The sequence below is a fragment of the Microplitis mediator genome, chromosome 6 (assembly GCF_029852145.1).
Source record: "Microplitis mediator isolate UGA2020A chromosome 6, iyMicMedi2.1, whole genome shotgun sequence".
Classification (NCBI taxonomy): Eukaryota; Metazoa; Arthropoda; class Insecta; order Hymenoptera; family Braconidae; genus Microplitis; species Microplitis mediator.
This window is the reverse complement of record NC_079974.1, coordinates 10,843,854-10,864,451: the sequence shown is the minus strand read 5'-3', so window position 1 is coordinate 10,864,451 and position 20,598 is coordinate 10,843,854. Positions and strand designations below refer to the sequence as shown.

Sequence of the window (20,598 nt, the reverse complement as noted above, 5' to 3'; positions counted from 1 at the left end):
TTTAATTTTTCAAATTTGAACTAATTTTTATCAAATGTGTTGCCGATCGTTTTCTAGTTCTTTTATTATTTTATGGTAATTAATTATTTGTATTATACTGTATATTTTCAGATTCTGAATGATTTTTATAACTTAATGAAAAACCAGTTATTTTAAAGTTACTCTTATGGTATCTAATTTTTTTCAAGTGTAAACATTTTTTAGAGCTTTTTTTTTTGAATAAAAATACAAATATATTTTTAATTTTTACTAAATTCCATTTCTACTTTTATGCTGAATGTGTGATGCAATAATTATCTGAATCTTCTGATAATAAAAATATGATTCCAGGATATGACAACAATCAATAACGACTTTTATTCAAAGGCAACTATTATTTTTAATATTAGAAATATTATTATAAAAATTTCATTGATTGTACTTCAATGGAAAAAGTATTATTTTTATTTTAAAAATATTTATATTATTAATTAATGACACTGAACACTTAAAGTGTGTATTGACGCCTAAACACTTTAGGTGCCTTATTATCTAAAACACTTTATGTGTGTTAAAATTAAACGTTTATAATGTTTACTACACTTTAAACACTAAAATAGTGTTTACTTGGTGACTACAAGTATTTAAACACTTAAAGTGTTTTAAAATAAAACACTTCGATTTGCAGTGAGGTCATATAAGATTTCATATGATCATATATGATCATACATGGTTATGCATAACCATATAAAACGTGATCTTGTAATTTCATAATGTTATATATAACTTAATATGAAGTTACATGGAATTTTATAAAAATTTTATAAGATCATATGAGTTTTTATATAATCATATATGACTGCATATTATTTATAAAATTTTATCTAGTAATGTTATAAACTCATATATAACTTTGTAAAAAATTACATCAACTACAATTATCCAAAAAATTAAAGGAACAAAAATATTTCACAAATTTTTTATTGATTTTTGGAAGGCTGTATTTTCGTGAAAAATATTCAGCTACAATTTGCTTTTTTTTGTTTCTCTGTATGACAATTTGCTGCTGAGATATCAGCCTTCAAATGAAAAAGAATCCTTTTGTCTTGGATTATTGATATCTCAGCAAATAATGGCTGCACAGTAATTTAAAGGGCAGTTCAAAAAACTTGAATAAATTCCCTACAAGCTCCATTTTCGATTTTTTCAAAAAAAAATTTTTTTTCATCCTTAATATCCAGTTGAAAAACCCTTAAAAAGTGGCCATTTTCTGGTTTTTTAGTCGACTCATCGCTACTCTGCAAATATTGATAAAAAAAAATAATAGTGCCAGGTAATTTTACAGCTTAATGTACCCTCAAAAACCCTGAAAATTTTCAGATTGATCCATTGAACCGTTTGTCCGGGCCGATTGCTCAAAGTTTTGCAAAACAATTAAAGGAACAAGTTTTGTTCCTTAATTTGTGTAATCATTACCAAAATGAAAAAATCAATTTTTTTCGGATTTTCTTTCATTTTCGCGTTAATTATTCAGTAATTGTAAGGTAAAGAGAATGAAAAAAAATTTCCGAAAAATGAAAAAAAAAAAACTGAATAAAACGTAAAAAAAAATCTGGGCGTCGGTTGACCCTGCGGGCCAGCCCCAAAACTTCCCGCTGTTTTCGAGCGCAAGGAGCTTGAAAACATCACTGTGAATATATTTTCGAGATCCTCGAGCTCGAAAATGCTATTACATGCAATCATTTTTTTATGAGCTTTTCAAGATCTAACAAGCAACGTTTTATGCTAGAGTTTAAAAGTTAAGAATCAAAAATCATTAATGAAGAAGCGGCTTTTAAATTTTTATTTTCGATTATGTTCTCTGAAGTACATGTATTGATGCAAAAATCGATATCAGTAATCAAAATCAAGATTTGAATGAGTTTTGACTTAGGTCAGAGCAATGATATACGGAATATCCGAGAAAAACATTAAAGACTGGGGTTTTTCAATTTTTTGCTGACATTATGTTTAAAACTAAAGAACAAGTTATATGACATTATCTAATGATTGAAAGAGACTATAAAGAGAAAGAGTTGGTATGATTTCAGACACATTTTAGCACATTACATTTTGATTCATTCGGAAAAAATAACATAAAATGTTATTTTTTTTTACTTTTCAGCGCCGATATCTTTTGAACTAATCAACCGATTTTGACGTTTGAGGTGGCAATTGGCACGTTTTATTGAGTTCTAGAGCTGATTAGATTTTGAAATTGATCGGATAAGTCACTTCAAAGATAATCGAAAAAAACCGTTTTTCATTATTTCTTTCGCCAACGATATCTCTCGAACAAATTAACCGATTGAGATGGTTGAGGTGGCATTCGACGCGGCTTATAAAGTTCTAGAGCTGATTAGATTTTGAAGTCGATCGTTTAAGTCGTTTCTGAGAAATCACTAAAAAACTAAAAAAAAAAAAATTTTTTTTTTTCATAATTCACCAATATTTTCGAGTCTACTTGATCAAATGATCTGAAATTTTCAAGAAAGTTGAGGGCCAACAAGCTCTTTCGATTGCTACTTCAATCATCCAAATCGATTCATTAGTTAAAAAGTTACAAAGAGTTTACACACACACACACACACACACACACACACACACACACACACACACACACACACACACACACACACACACACACACACACACACACACACACACACACACACACACACATATATATAAAAAAAACCAACCTATTGAATTTACGTCTTCAAAAGGACCTATATATCGAGAAAAAAATTCTCCCATTGGGCAAAATTTTTAGCTCAATTTTAAAAGGTGTCGGTAGCCATTTCAAATTTCCCATTTAAATAACATGCAAAAAAATTTTTTTTGATTAAAAATATTATAACTTTTGAACCATGTGAGACAAAAATTCGGCTCTAGAATATTCTTGTAGGGCATTAAATTTCTTAAAATAAAGTCCTGGGAGTCGAATTTGTAAACTCGATATTTCGTATACTAACAGGCCATCAAAGTCTAGAGTGAACAGAATCATACAAATTTAAGGCTTTATTATCAAAAAAATCAATACTACGAGAAAATTTGTTCTACATGTAGTGCAATGAAATCACCAACAATATCCACGTTTTAACAAATAATATTTTGTTATCGATCACAATAAAAGAAAAGTATTTGGAAAATCAAAATAAAGCCTTAAATTTGTTTGATTCTGTTTACTCTAGACTTTGATAGCCTGTTAGTATACGAAATATCAAGTTTACAAATTCGACTCCCAGGACTTTCTTTTAAGAAATTTAATGCCCTACAAGAATATTCTAGAGCCGAATTTTTATCTCACACGGTTCAAAAGTTATAATATTTTTAATAAAAAAAAAATTTTTTGCATGTTATTTAAATGGGAAATTTGAAATGGCTACCGACACCTTTTAAAATTGAGCTAAAAATTTTACCCAATGGGAGAATTTTTTTTCTCGATATATAGGTCCTTTTTAAGACGTAAATTCGATAGGTTGGTTTTTTTGGCTCACCCTAATATACATATACATACATACAGACATCGCTCTGAAAATGTCAGAATACCATCCTAGCACCTTCAAATGTCGACATATGATGAAAACCCGGTTTTTGAAAATCGGGGTAAAACCAATAATTTCCCGAATTTTTTGAAAATCGTCGATTTTCTCAGCGGGAAGTTAAAAAAAATTCATTAAGATCAGTGTAGAATTATGGATGCTATCGTGGGACAACCGCACGTTATATCGTGTATATTATTAGGGTATGCCAAAAAAAATCGATATTTGTTTTTTTTTACTTTCACCCCAAAATATCATCGGATAAATCCAAATAAAAATTCTGTCCGAAGGACAGGTCTTAATTTCAATTTTAAGAGGACCTCCATGGAACTTTAAGATTTCCCATTTAAATAACATGGGAAAAAATTTTTTAACAGTATTTTTCCTGCAAGCTGGGAAGAAATTTTTTTTCGATAAAATTAATGCATGGATCTTTTTCAGCATTAAGTTTTTGACAAAACTGAGTCAAATGTCAATTGCCAATATTTGAGTTTCTACGGATCTGTAAAATTTAAATTTTCTAAAATTTCGCGTTTTCTGCATTTTGCAGCTCAGCTATTGGAGATAGAATAAAAAGTTAAATTGTGATTTTGTTGTTCGCTTGATGCCCTATCAAAAAGTTCTCATTGAATTTTTCATATTATTAACAACAACAAAGTTACAGACTCAAAAAATTTCCTTTCTCTAATTTTTCGCTTTTATCAATTGAACTATTGATGATAGAACAAAAAATTTCGTACAAATTGTTCAGTGTATCAAGTTTGCAACAAAGCTATAGGTATAGGTAAAAGTTACAAAACCCGCTAGTTCTTATTTTTATGATTTTTCACCTATGTTATGTAATATATTAATGATAAATATAAAATTTGAATAACAAATATAAAGTATCTAGGTGAAAATATTTGTCGGAAAAAAGGCCGAAACAGCTTAATTTCACCGAAATCACGCCGAAATTCTAAAATTTTATTGAAAGCGGCTAAAAGTTGGCCGAAAACACGGCGAAAATTTTTTAATGCTATTAAATAGGCCGACAATCGGTCATAAACAGGCCTAAAAATTTTTATTCTTCTTCAAGAGGCCGATATCTGGCCGACAACTGCCCAGAGAAGAAAGTACAACGGGACCAGGCTTGGCCCAGGCTTGGTTCAAATATGTAGAACTCTGAACTAAACTTGTAAGCCAGCCTTGTTCCAGCCTTGGTAGAAGTCTGGAATGATAATATCGTGCCAAGCCTGGTTGCCAGCCCTGACCCATGCTTAGTTGCCAGACCTGGCCCATGCATCGAAAAAACAAATAAAATTAATTAAAAAAAAAAATTTTATTATTATTAACCTACTAGAGTTTGTGATCATTTATGTTTATATTATTCAAGTGAGGTAAATGACGTGAAAAAAAACTCGGTGAAAATTCTGCTGGGCTCTGGGCGCGAACTGACGTCCTTCTAATTGCTGGGTTTGAACGGCAGCTACTAGACGAACCTACTAATGTTGCTGAAATTTTTATAAGATCTACTTATTCATTTTACTAAAACCACTCGGTTATATGAAATATAAAGAGCAATTTAATTAATATTTTCGATTAAGAAAAAAAAAAAAAAATTTCCCATTATTTATATTATAATCACATGATTTTTTACAATAAAATTTATTAAATTTAATTGATTATTTATCATGAACCCAGCTTAATTATTTTGCTCTAACACCATTATAAAAAATAACATTTATTATAAAAATTCAGAAGTTATTTCTTAATTAAATTAATTTTTATAAGTAAAATTATAAAATTACGGTTGTTGACTGCAAATAATAACGAACTAAAAAATGTATTAATTATTACCCTTGCAGATTTGAATCACGGTGGAAACATGGTAGGTTTGTTCCATTTTACCACTGTGATGACGTGGTGTATCCACCGCGATTCCACGGTGGCTTGACCACTGTGTATACACGGTGTTTCCACTGTGATTACGCGGTGGATACATTGTGGAACCACGGTGGTGAAATAGCACAAAGCCACCGTGGAATCACTTTACATGACATAGGTGAAAAATCATAAAAATAAGAACTAGCGGGTTTTGTAACTTTTACCTATACAGCTTTGTTGCAAATTTGATACACTGAACAATTTGTATGAAATTTTTTGTTCTATCATCAATAGTTCAATTGATAAAAGCGAAAAATTCGAGAAAGGAAATTTTGTGAGACTGTAACTTTGTTGTTGTTGTTACGTCCTGGAGTCATGTCGGCTTGTGATATGCCGGCGCGAATTATTTAAATTGGACGTGACTGTAGACCTTCGGATACGGGGTAGTTTTCGAAAGCTCGAAATAACTTGGTCATGAGTTAAAGAATAAATATGTTTGATTTATTCATATAAAATAGAATAGTCGAAGAATTTGGATGAAAATACACTTGAGTATTACAATTACTATTTGACAAATAACTTCGTGTCAAAAGAATAATATAATTTCATTAAACCGGGAGTTTACTTGCGTGTTCTAATCCGCACTACTATAATTTCTGGATGATGTGAGAGTGTACGAGTGTGAGCTGCCTGATGCATTGGGCATCGGCTTTTTATATCTTTACATGAGCCGACACCCTAGAAAAAAGTGGGATAAGATTTTAGGGCCTTATTCCCAAAAAGAGGGAGTTTCGTTATCATCGTTCGACGCGGATGCTGTTGCGTCAGCAGTCGGACGATGTTTTTCAATGTTTTCACTTTTTCGTGGAAAAACTAATTTCACTTTTTTATTCTTTTAACAGTCATTATTTGTCGTACAATTATTCTTATCTATTTTTATTCATTAACATTCTTTTAGAAAAATCGTTGGTGATGAATAAATATTCTAATGCATTAAAAATATCTTATCTATTCGACTATTTTTAGATGCATACTTATTAATATTTATTATAAAGAAAATATATTATTATTAATAATTCCATTATTTAAATATATCGATTTGGCGGGTCTCAGGTCAGTATATTATTATTTAAGATTTAAAAATTGGCAGAGCCATCTGATGAGCAGGCTGGGACGTAACATTGGTAATAATATGAAAAATTCAATGAGAACTTTTTGATAGGGCATCAAGCGAACAACAAAATCACAATTTAACTTTTTATTCTATCTCCAATAGCTGAGCTGCAAAATGCAGAAAACGCGAAATTTTAGAAAATTTAAATTTTACAGATCCGTAGAAACTCAAATATTGGCAATTGACATTTGACTCAGTTTTGTCAAAAACTTAATGCTGAAAAAGATCCATGCATTAATTTTATCGAAAAAAAATTTCTTCCCAGCTTGCAGGAAAAATACTGTTAAAAAATTTTTTCCCATGTTATTTAAATGGGAAATCTTAAAGTTCCATGGAGGTCCTCTTAAAATTGAAATTAAGACCTGTCCTTCGGACAGAATTTTTATTTGGATTTATCCGATGATATTTTGGGGTGAAAGTAAAAAAAAACAAATATCGTTTTTTTTGGCACATCCTAATATACACTGGTCACAGAAATTAAGGGATAGAAAAAAAATCCGAAATTTTTAGGTGATTTTCAACATGCTGTAACTCAGTGAAAAATGGTCGTATAAAAAAACTAAAAAAAGCAAATTGTAGCCTCAAGTTTCTAGTTTTCAGATCTGGACCTCAAAATTTTTTATCATGTACGGTTTCGGAGTAATCATAAGAAAACCGACGAAAAAAAAATTTTCAAAATTTTTGCTGGTCTTTCAATACCTCTATGGGCGACAATAAATTATTTAGAATAATCCGACTGTCTGACTTTTCTCGGAAATTTTATGCCCGTTAATTTGGTGGCCTTAAAAAGTCTCTACGACGATTTGGCGCCGAGTTATCATTGATCAAAGCAAAAAAGTCCATTTTGGCTTTGATAATCAATAACTCCGGATGTATTGGTCGTACAGAGAATGGAAGCAGGGTTTTGAAAACTGGAAAACATTCTCTATAAGGCAAAATTAGTGGCATTCGATAGAAAAATTTTTTTTAAAGCGATATTGTTTGGTAAAAAACAGGTCAAAATTCACAAATTTAAGGATATTCGGAAATCTTGCTATAACTTTGGATATAACGGATGAACAAAGGATATCTTCGACTTTTTTTAAACCTCAAAGTGTCCTGAAAAAACCCTGAAAATTTCAAATCGCTGCGATTTTTCTTTCTTAGTGCCCCGAAGCTTTAAATTCATCGATTTTGTTAAAAATCACCATAATTGGTAGTTTCTCGGTTTTTGTTCATTTTTTCGATTTGAAAATGTTTTTTTTACCGATAATCGTCATTTCTTCGATCAAAAAGATCGATTATCGAAAAAAATTAAAAAAAAAAAAATTTTGAAAAAAATTTTTTTTTTTTCAAAATTTTTTTTTTCAAAAAATTTTTTTTTTTCAAAATTTTTTTTATTGTTGTATCTGCAATGATTTATCATTGTCAAAAAAAATTCCTAAAATTTTTTTTACCGCTGTAACTGCATCTGCTTCAAATGTCAACTTAACAAACATACCCTTCGGGAAACTCTAATGCCGGCGGTAAAAAAAATTTTAGGAATTTTTTTTGACAATGATAAATCATTGCAGATACAACAAAAAAAAAATTTTGAAAAAAAAAAATTTTTGAAAAACAAAATTTTGAAAAAAAAAAATTTTTTTTCAAAATTTTATTTTTTTTAATTTTTTTCGATAATCGATCTTTTTGATCAAAGAAATAAAGATTATCGGTAAAAAAAACATTTTCAAATCGAAAAAATGAACAAAAACCGAGAAACTACCAATTATGGTGATTTTTAACAAAATCGATAAATTTAAAGCTTCGGGGCACTAAGAAAGAAAAATCGCAGCGATTTGAAATTTTCAGGGTTTTTTCAGGACACTTTGAGGTTTAAAAAAAGTCGAAGATATCCTTTGTTCATCCGTTATATCCAAAGTTATAGCAAGATTTCCGAATATCCTTAAATTTGTGAATTTTGACCTGTTTTTTACCAAACAATATCGCTTTAAAAAAAATTTTTCTGTCGAATGCCACTAATTTTGCCTTATCGAGAATGTTTTCCAGTTTTCAGAACCCTGCTTCCATTCTCTGTACGACCAATACATCCGGAGTTATTGATTATCAAAGCCAAAATGGACTTTTTTGCTTTGATCAATGATAACTCGGCGCCAAATCGTTGTAGAGACTTTTTAAGGCCACCAAATTAACGGGCATAAAATTTCCGAGAAAAGTCAGACAGTCGGATTATTCTAAAAAATTTATTGTCGCCCATAGAGGTATTGAAAGACCAGCAAAAATTTTGAAAATTTTTTTTTCGCCGGTTTTCTTATGATTACTCCGAAACCGTACATGATAAAAAATTTTGAGGTCCAGATCTGAAAACTAGAAACTTGAGGCTACAATTTGCTTTTTTTAGTTTTTTTATACGACCATTTTTCACTGAGTTACAGCATGTTGAAAATCACCTAAAAATTTCGGATTTTTTTTCTATCCCTTAATTTCTGTGACCAGTGTATATGGGTCATTCCACCAAATAAAATTATTTTTACGAGGCGATCCTCGTCGATTTGGTTCAAACTTTGTGGAGTCGTTCTATATATTAAAAAAAAAATTCTCTGAAAATTTGAGCCTTTTATATGCAGCTATTTCAAAGCTATGATTTTTTTAATTTTTAAAAAATTTTTGATTTCAACATTTTCATTAATTTTTTTTGAGGAAAATATTTTTTTAAAGAAATGAGCACATAACAGTTTTTTGTAGGAAAAATTCTCAGCTTTCCAATAAAAATATCCTTTTTTTATTTTATGTTACAGAAGACTTTTTAAAATTCGATTAAAGACGAAAAAACGATTTTTATGACTGTGCGGCGCTTGATACATCTAATTTGATATTTTTTTCCGAAAGCTGAGACTTTTTCCCACAAAATATGTAATTTTCACGATGTGCATATTCTTTATTTGAACAAAATCAATAATTATTTAAATGCAAGTCATTAATTTTATAGTTTTAACAAACTGTAATAGTTTATTGTGTGGCAAGAGATGAAACAAAACGATGTCAGACGAGAGTAAAGTAGGCTGCTCGAGCCGTAGGCAAAAGCTGACAATAATTGCAATCTGAAGTCGTGTATCATCTCGTGTAACACACTATTTTTTTCATGATTACCTGCATTGAAAATTACTTTCAGTGTCAGCAACCAGTTAGAATCAAGCTAATTCAAGACCAATGGTGTGATCGACCATTAGTGTACGCATAACTTATGATTTGCAATTTATAATTAAACAGAAACCATAAATACTATTTATTATGCACACAAATTTTTATAAAACTTGATTACAAAGTCGGAACTGTCATTAACGCAGATGACATCAATCGTCTGAAATCACTACTGAACAAAACACAAGAATCAAAGTTCAAATTACTAATTCCTTGACTTGAAACATTGATTCTGGTATCATGAAAAATAGTTTTATAATTTTTGTTTTCAGAGCTTTACTGCAGATACATACCAGAAAACATATCCTTACACCGCAAAATTTATACATCCGGACTATTCAAAATTTTACCAGCGTTGATTTCACTGTTATAACCAACCCTTATTGAAAGAAACGACTTGAAACGATTGGAAAAAAAAATTTTCAATACTTTTTAATGTTCTTGAATACTTTGAATACTTTTAAATCACCCTTTTTATGGGCATTAAATTTTGTGGGAAAAAGTCTCAGCTTTCAGAAAAAAATATCAAATTAGATGTATCAAGCGCCGCCTAGTCATAAAAATCGTTTTTTTGTTTTTAATCGAATTTTAAAAGGTCTTTTGTAGCACAAAATAAAAAATGGATATTTTTATTAGAAAGCTGAGAATTTTTCCTACAAAAAACTGTTATGTGCTCATTTTAAAAAAAAAAATTTCTTTCAAAAAAATTAATGAAAAAGTTGAAAACAAAAATTTTTAAAAAATTCAAAAAATCATAACTTTGAAACAGCTGCATATAAAAGGCTCAAATTTTCAGAGAATTTTTTTTTTTTATGTATAGAATGACTCAACAAAGTTTGAACCAAATCGACGAGGGTCGCCCCGTAAAAATAATTTTATTTGGTGGAATGCCCCATATATATAGATGTGGTGGTATGTATATATGTGGTGGTTCGGCTTCACTCTCCGAGATGGCATTCACAACTCGCGCCTCTCGCAATACCTCGTCCCTATGCCTGTTTCAATATATAACATTTCCAACACGGCGTCTTAGATGGGGTATACGATAGACACACCTAACTGAGGAGTCTCAGCTGTTGTATACTTAGACGAAACGCCTCTCTCCCCACAAATACCTTTTTCTATCTCTCCCCTTCTCATTATCTCTCACAAAGTTTCACTCTTTAGTAGTTGGTGACTTAGGCAGTGATTATTGCAATCTGATCCTAAAGTATCGTCGCCAAATATATATGTATATATATATATATATATATATATATATATATATATATATATATATTAGGGTGGTCCTTATTTTGGACATTTTTGAATTTTTATACTCCCAGAGGCTTATGTGGTTCGAAATAAATGAAAAAAAATATCCTCAAAGTTTCAGATCTCTATCTCAATTTTAACCCGTTCCGCACAGCAATGTAAGTTTCCCATTTAAATAACACGGGGTTTTAGGCATTGAACAATTAATTTTTTATTCCGGCTAAAGTAATTGTTCGAAAAATTTGAAACTCTGTAGACTTTATCCTTATATCAGCAGCTGCTCCTCAGAATTTTTACAGATTTTCAGCTACTATAATTTTGGGGGTACAGCGTGATCAAAAAAAATAAAAAAAATATTTTTTATTTCTATCTAAAATTTTTTTTAAATAACATATCAAATCACTCTGCATGCTTATCAGAAGTTTTTACTTTTTTTCATTCTCGCTCCCAATTGGGTGAACAGCATATCTTTGTTGCACTAATACAGTAATCAGGAGCTTTGGACGAGTTTTTCTTATGAACAAACGAATATTTTAAAAAAATTAAAGCGCACTTCGCTAAGTAAGACAATAATGCGTTAATGTGCAGTAGAATGTATCTTAAAAGGATTTATCGAATTTATTACGATCACCTCTCAAAATAGTTTCAATTACAACAGAAAAGATTCCCTTAAAGTTTAAGCTCTTAATTCTAACGGGAAGAGTTACCGCAAAATTTTTTTTGTGATTTCTTCCAGAAATATTTTTGTTTATGTTATTTGACTTTGTGTCTTTTTCAAAAATACATAATGCATTCAATTGATATCAGAGATCGGTATATCTATGCCGTATGTCTTAGTTTAACATTTAGTAAATATAATCAATAAATTAAATTTCTTTCAATATTTGCTCAAATAAGTTCGTCACCTTTAAGTTTATTATTTGTTTTAACCATTAAATAATAAACAAAATGTTAGAAGTTTCGTGTATCATAATATCGAAATAATTATTTATTTACAATTCTTTAACTATAATAAATTATTAATAAAATAGATCTCTTTGATAAATAAATATAATAAACTTAAAAAATCACAAAAACAAAATTTGCGGCACGTTGTCCCGTTGGAATTAAGAGCTCAAACTTTGAGGGAATTTTTTTTTGTCGTAATTGAAACCGTTTGTGAGGTGATCGTAATAAATTCAAAAAATCCTTTTAAGGAACACTTTACTGCACACTAATGCAAAGTTCCTGATTACTGTATTAGTGCAACAAAGATATACCGTTCACCCACTTAGGTGCAAGAATGAAAAAAAGTAAGAACTTCTGATAAGGATGCAGACTGATTTAATATGCTATTTAAAAAAAATTTTAGCTAAAAATAAAAAAAATATTTTTTTTCTTTTTTTTCATCAAGCTGTATCCCCAAAATTATAGTAGCTGAAAATCTGTAAAAATTCTGAGGAGTAGCTGCTGATATAAGGATAAAGTCTACAGAGTTTCAAATTTTTCGAACAATTACTTTGGCCGGGATAAAAAATTAATTGTTCAATGCCAAAAACTCCGTGTTATTTAAACGGGAAACTTACATCGCTGTGCGGCACGGGTTAAAATTCAGATAGAGACCTGAGACTTTGAGGATATTTTTTTTTTATTTATTTCGAACCACATAAGCCTCTGGGAGCATTAAAATTCGAAAATGTCCAAAATAAGGACCACCCTAATATATATACACTAATGGAAAAAATTAAAGGATCAAAAAAAAATTCTAAATTTTTAGGCGATTTTCAACAGGCTCTAACTTTGAGAGAAATGGTCGTACAAGAAAAGAAAAAAAAGGAAATTGTAGCTCCAAGTATCTACTTTTTGGATTAGAACTTTAAAATTTTTTAGCGTCAGCGGTTTTTGAGTAATCTTAGAAAAACCAACGACAAAAAAAATTTCAAATTTTTATAATTTTTTTTTTTTGATCTCCGGGCGTGGAAAAAATTATTTTTGCTTAACCACTATGAGGATCGGATACCTTTATTATTCAGCTTTAATTTCTTTTTTTATGGACCTTGATACGTTCACTTCTCGCCGAGATATCGGTCTTCAAATGGAAAAGGATCCTTTTGTCTTTGATTATCGATATCTCAGGAACCAATGATCGCACAGAAAGTTAATGGTGGGTTTTAAAAACTTGAATAAATTCCCTTCAATGATTAGTCATTGCTTTTTCGAAAAAAAAATTTTTTCCTATCGTCACATGAATTTAAAAATGCAACAAAAAAAGGGCTTTTTGTGGTTTTTTGGAAAATCAAGCCCTGAAACGAAAATATTGTGGAAATCGATAATGTTGACTGTGCATTTTACAGTTCAATATGTTCACAAAAACCCTGCAGAAAGCCAGATTAATCCAACCAGCCGTTTTTTTGTTTCACGCGATCAAATTTTTAAAGAAATTAAAGGATCACGTTTTTTGCTCTGAAAAGCTCATAATCTTTAACAAGATGAAAACAAACATTTTTTCGGAGCTTTTTCCACAATTTTATTGCAGACAGTGCTTGAATTTCCAAAAAAAAAAAATCTTTTTTTTCGAAACAAAATTTGCAAAAAAAAAAAATTTTTTTTTAATTTAATGACTGAGAGATCAGTAAAATCACGAAATGCAGCGACGTAAACGTGCTAAAAATTATTGGGTGTTGGTTTTGTAAATTTTCTAAAGTTATTCCAAAAAAAAATTTTTTTGAAAAAATTTTTTTTTTGCAAATTTTGTTTCGAAAAAAAAGATTTTTTTTTTTTGGAAATTCAAGCACTGTCTGCAATAAAATTGTGGAAAAAGCTCCGAAAAAACGTATGTCGGAAAGTCATTACAACCTTGGGCGTTATCCCGAGTATTGGTCTCAATACTAATATCTCTTATTTTTTATTTAAAATATGAACGAATATTAATTATGCAACACAATGATTTCATATTAAAAGTATTGTTCATAAATAACGACACTTAGACAAGTAAAAGAATAAAGATAGTATCACACAAATATCAAAATACACTAAATACTAATTAATGCAATAATTGATTACGCAGGGAATTATAATAATTGCAATACACGACAGTCCAATAATATTTCAAATAAAACCTGATCGAATAATTTACAAATACCACGGTAAACTAGGCTCGAGAACGAATCCACGGTCGACAGGAAAACTTGTACTCACACAACGAATGCTCAATCAGAACTAACTAACTCAACTAGTACCAAACTCTGTACTTTTCGTTAAAAACCTTTTTGTCAAAATATTCAAAGAAGGACAACCGTCTCATATTATCTTACTATCTTGTCCTCTGTGTCTTACTATACCCATCCTGTGACCGTGGCTACGTTTGGTGAACAGATGTCACAGCGAGCCTAAGCCTCCCGTAATAAACATAATCTGCTTAAGTTGTAAACAACTAGAACTTAAATTTTATTATTTAATTGTTACTATAAAAACTAGTCTCGACTGTTGGAAATTTCCCGTCCTATTGGAAAACCCCGTTTTATTCTTTCATCTCCGACATATATATATATATATATATATATATAGTTGGACCCTGCCAATACCTTGATCTGTTTATATCTAACCGTTTACATATAATTATATCTAATCAGATCTGACCACTTTTCTCAAGTGTGCATAATTTGCTGTTACAATTATTTTCGTTGTTTAGTTAATAATTTACACTGGGTCACTTACAGAAATTCATTTAACATGGTGGCAAACTATATTTATTCTGTTCTGAATCGAAAAAAGAGTTTCATTAATTTCACTAGATTACAGCGTGTTCAGTCACGAGCTTAATCATTTTAAAAAGCTTCATGTATTTTCGCTACGTCCGGGAACTTCCGAACTCGTTACTGACTTCAAGGTCAAAATAGTGCCAAGTCACTCGCTATTTGGGCCCGGCACATACCATTTTTCACTCATGGCCGTGTCAAGCCGGCCTGAGAGACCCGCTATCAGCCGATCAATTACGGAAATTGGTGGCTAACTACATCCTGTTGGCGCGCTTTTAAGCCAAAGGGGAAATTCGCTGGTGCAGTCATGCTGCCACGTCACCTCCGAGCGGCATCGAAGGAAAGAGACACCGCCATTTCATGGCTTTTCGCTTCTGGTGTTCAACCGGTTTACCTCGTGCTTGAGTTTCTACATCGTGCAGTTGTACTATCTACATCATGAATTCTAAAGTACAACCTCGTGCTCTAAAACCGCTTTGCTTATACTCATTATTCTTGTGTAATAATTCCGCTGAATTATTAGCTTAATTATTCTCAATAATTAGATAGTACTTTAAGGTTACTATTTATTGAAGATAAATTGATTGTCGCTCGCGTCTAATTAATTACAAATTAATTACCGCGTGTTTAACCGCTATCGATCACGTGTCGATTCAATATACGTAAACTTAACTTTGTCACATTCGCTCTTGCGTATCAATCTAGTCGCATTAGGTCTCTGCTATTAATTTCTCGGAATATCTAAATGTATAAAGTGTAAATAAAGATCTAAATTATTTATCTATTAACTTTGTGTAATTTTCAGTTGTTATAATTCTATCAAACCTAAACCAGATTCATTTTTTGCATTCGCTCACTTTACACAGCGAAACACGATTTTTTTTTATTTAATAGAATGTTTCAGAAGCTATCGGTTTAATTATAATTGTTTTATCTTTTTTTTTTTATAATCATGCAGTCCAGACAATAAAAGTCTGACGCAAAAAAAAAATAGAATATACAGAAGTACATTGTATCTATTCCATTTAGTAGAAAATAAAAAAGAAGAGCAATCCGCATGATGAAATCAAAACTATTGATATTCTTAGAGTCTACGTCCAGCAGATCTAGTCATCTGTGTTAATCACGAATTTCACGAAGAGATACTTATTTCAAAATATATCTATTTACGTAGTAATCTCGGAAACATAACAGAACTCGCTGTATATTTTTCGAAAAAATAAGTAAACTGTGAGTCATTTATGCTCATTTTATCTGAAGCTCAGAACTTACTCTCAAGAAACTTCAACTTAAATAGTTCGAAGAAAATTACAACAAAAATCGTTAAAATGCAAAAAAAAAAATTGAATGTTACGTGGAAATAACGCTTACCATTTCTGAAGTTAAACTGGCAAGTACCTCTTCGACAGTTACTGCAACTCTTTCTCCTGCTTCACCTCTATGAGAAGCTGTGACTGGAGTGGTTGGACAACCTTAAACAATTGATTGCTACTTAAAAAAAGTGTCAGCTGCTATAGGGTAAGATGAAAACAAAGTATTGGAACACCTGAAAAGTGTACTCCTCAAACGGCAATATAATAATTCTATACTTTACTTCTTTATTTGTAAATATCTCTATTCTAAATAAGATAATTCTTAAAACTCTCTTCGTAAAAATTTTTGTCCATAAAAAATTATTATTCTTAATTTTTATATAGACCCATGCCATAAATTAAAGGAACAGAAAAATTTTAGAAATTTTTTAGTGATTTTTGAAAGGCTATAACTTTGTGAAAAATAATCGTATCGAGATTTAAAAAAAGGCATTTGGTGGCTTGACAATCTCTAGTTTCGAAGCATTTTGATCAAATGTTTTTAAGAGCTACGGATATTGCGCAAACATAAGAAATAACGCAAGACAAAAATTTTCGAAATTTTTTTTTCTTTGAGAGTCCACGGGCCGTGCGAAAATTTTCCCAGCTAAAACAATGATATCCAAGTTGGCCGTGACCTGGCGACAATCTACTGCCGCAACCTGTTGCCAAGTTGGCCGCAATAGTTGGCACTTCCATGTATGGACTTTCCGAGAAACTTGTCGACAACTTTTAGCTCGTGTAACTGTTGACTTCAAGTTGCTCAGAAACTTGGCGACAAATTGCGGTGGTAGATTGTCACCAAGTTTCTGAGCAACTTGTAGCCAATTTGTAGTCGACAGTTACACGAGCTGAAAGTCGTCGAAAACTTGTCGTCAAGTTGATCGCAACTCACATACACCAACTTTCTGATCAGAAACTCTGGCTATCAGGGTATAGTTCAATTTCATATAAATATATAAAATTATATTATTTCGTATATAATCTTACACATTTATCCATTCAGTCAAAAAACTTCAATATAATTTTTTAATCTTTTATATAATTTTATAAATTTATATAAAATTTTATATAATCATATAAAATTCTTAATAATTGCGTTTTAGCAAATTCTGAGTGAATATCATGCTGTGCAGGTGTGTGAATCATAAAAGAGTAAAATAATTTAGATACACCCATGTAACGTAACATTATTCGAAAAAATTAATTTCATAATAATTCATAAATCTCATAAAGTTGATGATATTTTTTAATTTACCGCGTTTATAAACGTCGTTAAGTGTACAAACTTGTTGGGAATTTAGGTATGGTAATCGTGAATGAAACAAATCAATTTATTAAACAAATGAATATTATATCTTTTATTAAAATACGCGCTCTAGGGTATGTCTTTACTCGTAAGAGATTTAGCTAGGACTAACTTGTTCTTTTAATATTATTCAACTCTGAGGTCCAACAACCTCTCCTCTTTTTGTATAACAAAGATCTCTAAGTTCAAAATATATATATATATATATATATATATATATATATATATATGAGTGCAAATGAAGAAAAACATATTGCCTTGCATTTACTTGGAATCTCTCGTCGACCCATGTACCTAAGGTCATAAAATTTGATCCATGCTAGCTTTCTTTTCCTTAAGTAAACATATACATATTTTGAACTCAACTTAAATATATGGGTCATTCCACCAAATAAAATTATTTTTACGGGGCGACCCTCGTCGATTTGGTTCTAACTTTGTGGAGTCGTTCTATATATTAAAAAAAAAATTCTCTGAAAATTTGAGCCTTTTATATGCAGCTGTTTCAAAGTTATGATTTTTTTAATTTTTTTTAATTTTTGTTTTCAACTTTTTCATTAATTTTTTTGAAGGGGAAATTTTTTTTTTAAAAATGAGCACATAACAGTTTTTCGTAGGAAAAATTCTCAGCTTTCCAATAAGAATATCCATTTTTTATTCTATGTTACAGAAGACCTTTTAAAATTCGATTAAAGACGAAAAAACGATTTTTATGACTTTTTCCCACAAAATATGTGATTTTCACGATGTGCATATTTTTTGTTTGAACAAAATTAAATAAAATATAAACTCTCTACGATTAAAAAACGTTAATTCTTATTTGTTTTGAGGATGTTGATACATTTTTAACACATATATATCTTAAGCTATCAACAATAAGTGAGATAGGGTGCACTGCTTGTGCTTCTTTCACCGTTTTTGACTCCAAGTATCGTACGTCTAAAACATTTATTTTTAGAAAAAGTCATCATTCCCTAATTAAACGAAACGATTCGAAACGATTTGTAATGTTAAATGCCCATAAAAAGGGTGATTCAAAAGTATTAAAAGTATTCAAAAGCATTAAAAAGTATTGAAAATTTTTTTTCCAATCGTTTTAAGTCGTTTCTTTTAATAAGGGTTGGTGATAACAGTGAAATCAACGCTGGTAAAATTTTGAATATCCGGATGTATAAATTTTGCGGTGTGAGGATATGTTTTCGGGTACGTATCTGCAGTAAAGCTCTAAAAACAAAAATTATAAAACGATTTTTCATGATACCAGCATCAATGGTTCAAGTCTAGGAATTAGTAATTTGAACTTTGATTCTTGTGTTTTGTTCAATAGTGATTTCAGACTATTGATGTCATCTGCGTTAATGACAGTTCTGACTTTGTAATCAAGTTTTATAAGAATTTGTGTACATAATAAATAGTATTTATGGTTTCTGTTTAGTTATAAATTGCAAATCATAAGTTAGGCGTACACTAATGGTTGATCACACCATTGGTCGTCATATAACTTGATTCTAACTAGCTGCTGACACTGATAATAATTTTCAATGCAGGTAATCATGAAAAAAATAGTGTGTAACACTAGATGAAACACAACTTCAGATTGCAGTTACTGTCAGCTTTTGCCTACGGCTCGGGCAGCCTACTTTACTTTCGTCTGACATCGTTTTGTTTCATCTCTTGCCACACAATGAATTATTACAGTTTGTTAAAACTATAAAATCAACGACTTGCATTTTAATAATTATTGATTTTGTTCAAACAAAAAATATGCACATCGTGAAAATCACATATTTTGTGGGAAAAAGTCTCAGCTTTCAGAAAAAAATATCAAATTAGATGTATCAAGCGCCGCACAGTCATAAAAATCGTTTTTTCGTCTTTAATCGAATTTTAAAAGGTCTTCTGTAACATAGAATAAAAAATGGATATTCTTATTGGAAAGCTGAGAATTTTTCCTACGAAAAAATGTTATGTGCTCATTTTTTAAAAAAAAATTTCCCCTTCAAAAAAATTAATGAAAAAGTTGAAAACAAAAATTAAAAAAAAATTAAAAAAATCATAACTTTGAAACAGCTGCATATAAAAGGCTCAAATTTTCAGAGAATTTTTTTTTTAATATATAGAACGACTCCACAAAGTTAGAACCAAATCGACGAGGGTCGCCCCGTAAAAATAATTTTATTTGGTGGAATGACCCATATATACTACGACTTAAATGCAACACTGTTCGAAATATTATTTCGAACAGTATATTTAGTAAAGAGAAATATTAAATAAAAGATATATAAGAATAAAGATTGATTTTTGTACAGAGAATCCAACAAAACTTTTGAAAAATTTTTTGATATAGGCTAACAAGACCATTAGCGGTACAGTTAAGGAAATTTCGAAGTTCCAATAATGAATTTAGTTATTAAAAACCGAGATATTAACTTAAAAAATTTTTATTAGAGTTTGAAAAATTTCAACTTTTTATTTATATAACTGCTCAAAACAAGTAGTTATTGTCTCGTTATTAGTGAGTATACCATTATTGGTCTCGTTACCATATAAACAATAATATAATTGAATAAAACGCAAATAAGAAATCAATCATTTATTTGATGTTTTTACTTTTCTCAAGTTCAATTTTGTCCGGATAAATACAATCAACCTCATCTTCCAAGTGTGAGATTCGGCACAGTGGATAACAGATCAGACTTTAAATTCAAAGATTTCGGGATCGAGCTGGCACGTCGGCGGAATTTTTTTTGTTGTCCGTAATAATATTTATGGATACATCATGGGACCATGGTGAGTACACCGTCTGATCACGGTGGGAACACGGTAGGTACACCATGTAATCACGGTGGGTACATCGTGTTATCGCGGTGGGTACACAGTGGTAAAATAGCACAAACCCACCGTGTATACTCGGTGATAAAATGGCACAAACCCACCGCGTAACCACGGTGGGTCCACCGAGATTCCACCATGTTTTTATGGTGTTTCCATCGTGATTCATAACTGCCAGGGATAAGAATTCCCATAATATTCTGAAGCATTCAAGAAAATTTTATAAAATTTAACTCAAGAACAAAAAAAAATTGCTTCTAACAGATTTTCCAAAACTGTGTACTACTTTATACAGTTTTTCGTAATTTTTTCTTTGCTAGATGTGAAATCTACA

General features: G+C 30.5%; 1 protein-coding gene across 11 annotated transcripts in view; it reads right to left on the bottom strand.

The window, feature by feature from the left end:
• LOC130669381 (phosphatidylinositol 4-phosphate 5-kinase type-1 alpha) overlaps positions 1 to 20,598 on the bottom strand; it is a 350,783-nt gene that overhangs the window by 129,237 nt on the left and 200,948 nt on the right. For 9 of the 11 annotated variants that reach the window (XR_008990168.1, XR_008990170.1, XR_008990171.1 and 6 more), the window contains one exon: positions 16,143 to 16,243. The exons of 1 other annotated variant lie outside the window; for it this stretch is intronic. Coding sequence is in view for 2 of the 10 variants with exons in the window: in XM_057472248.1 (XP_057328231.1) it covers positions 16,143 to 16,243 (101 nt within the window). In the remaining 8 variants the exon portion in view is untranslated. Of the gene's footprint in view, positions 1 to 16,142; positions 16,244 to 20,598 lie in introns of those variants that run through there. One more of the 11 variants, XM_057472251.1, reaches the window with a different exon arrangement.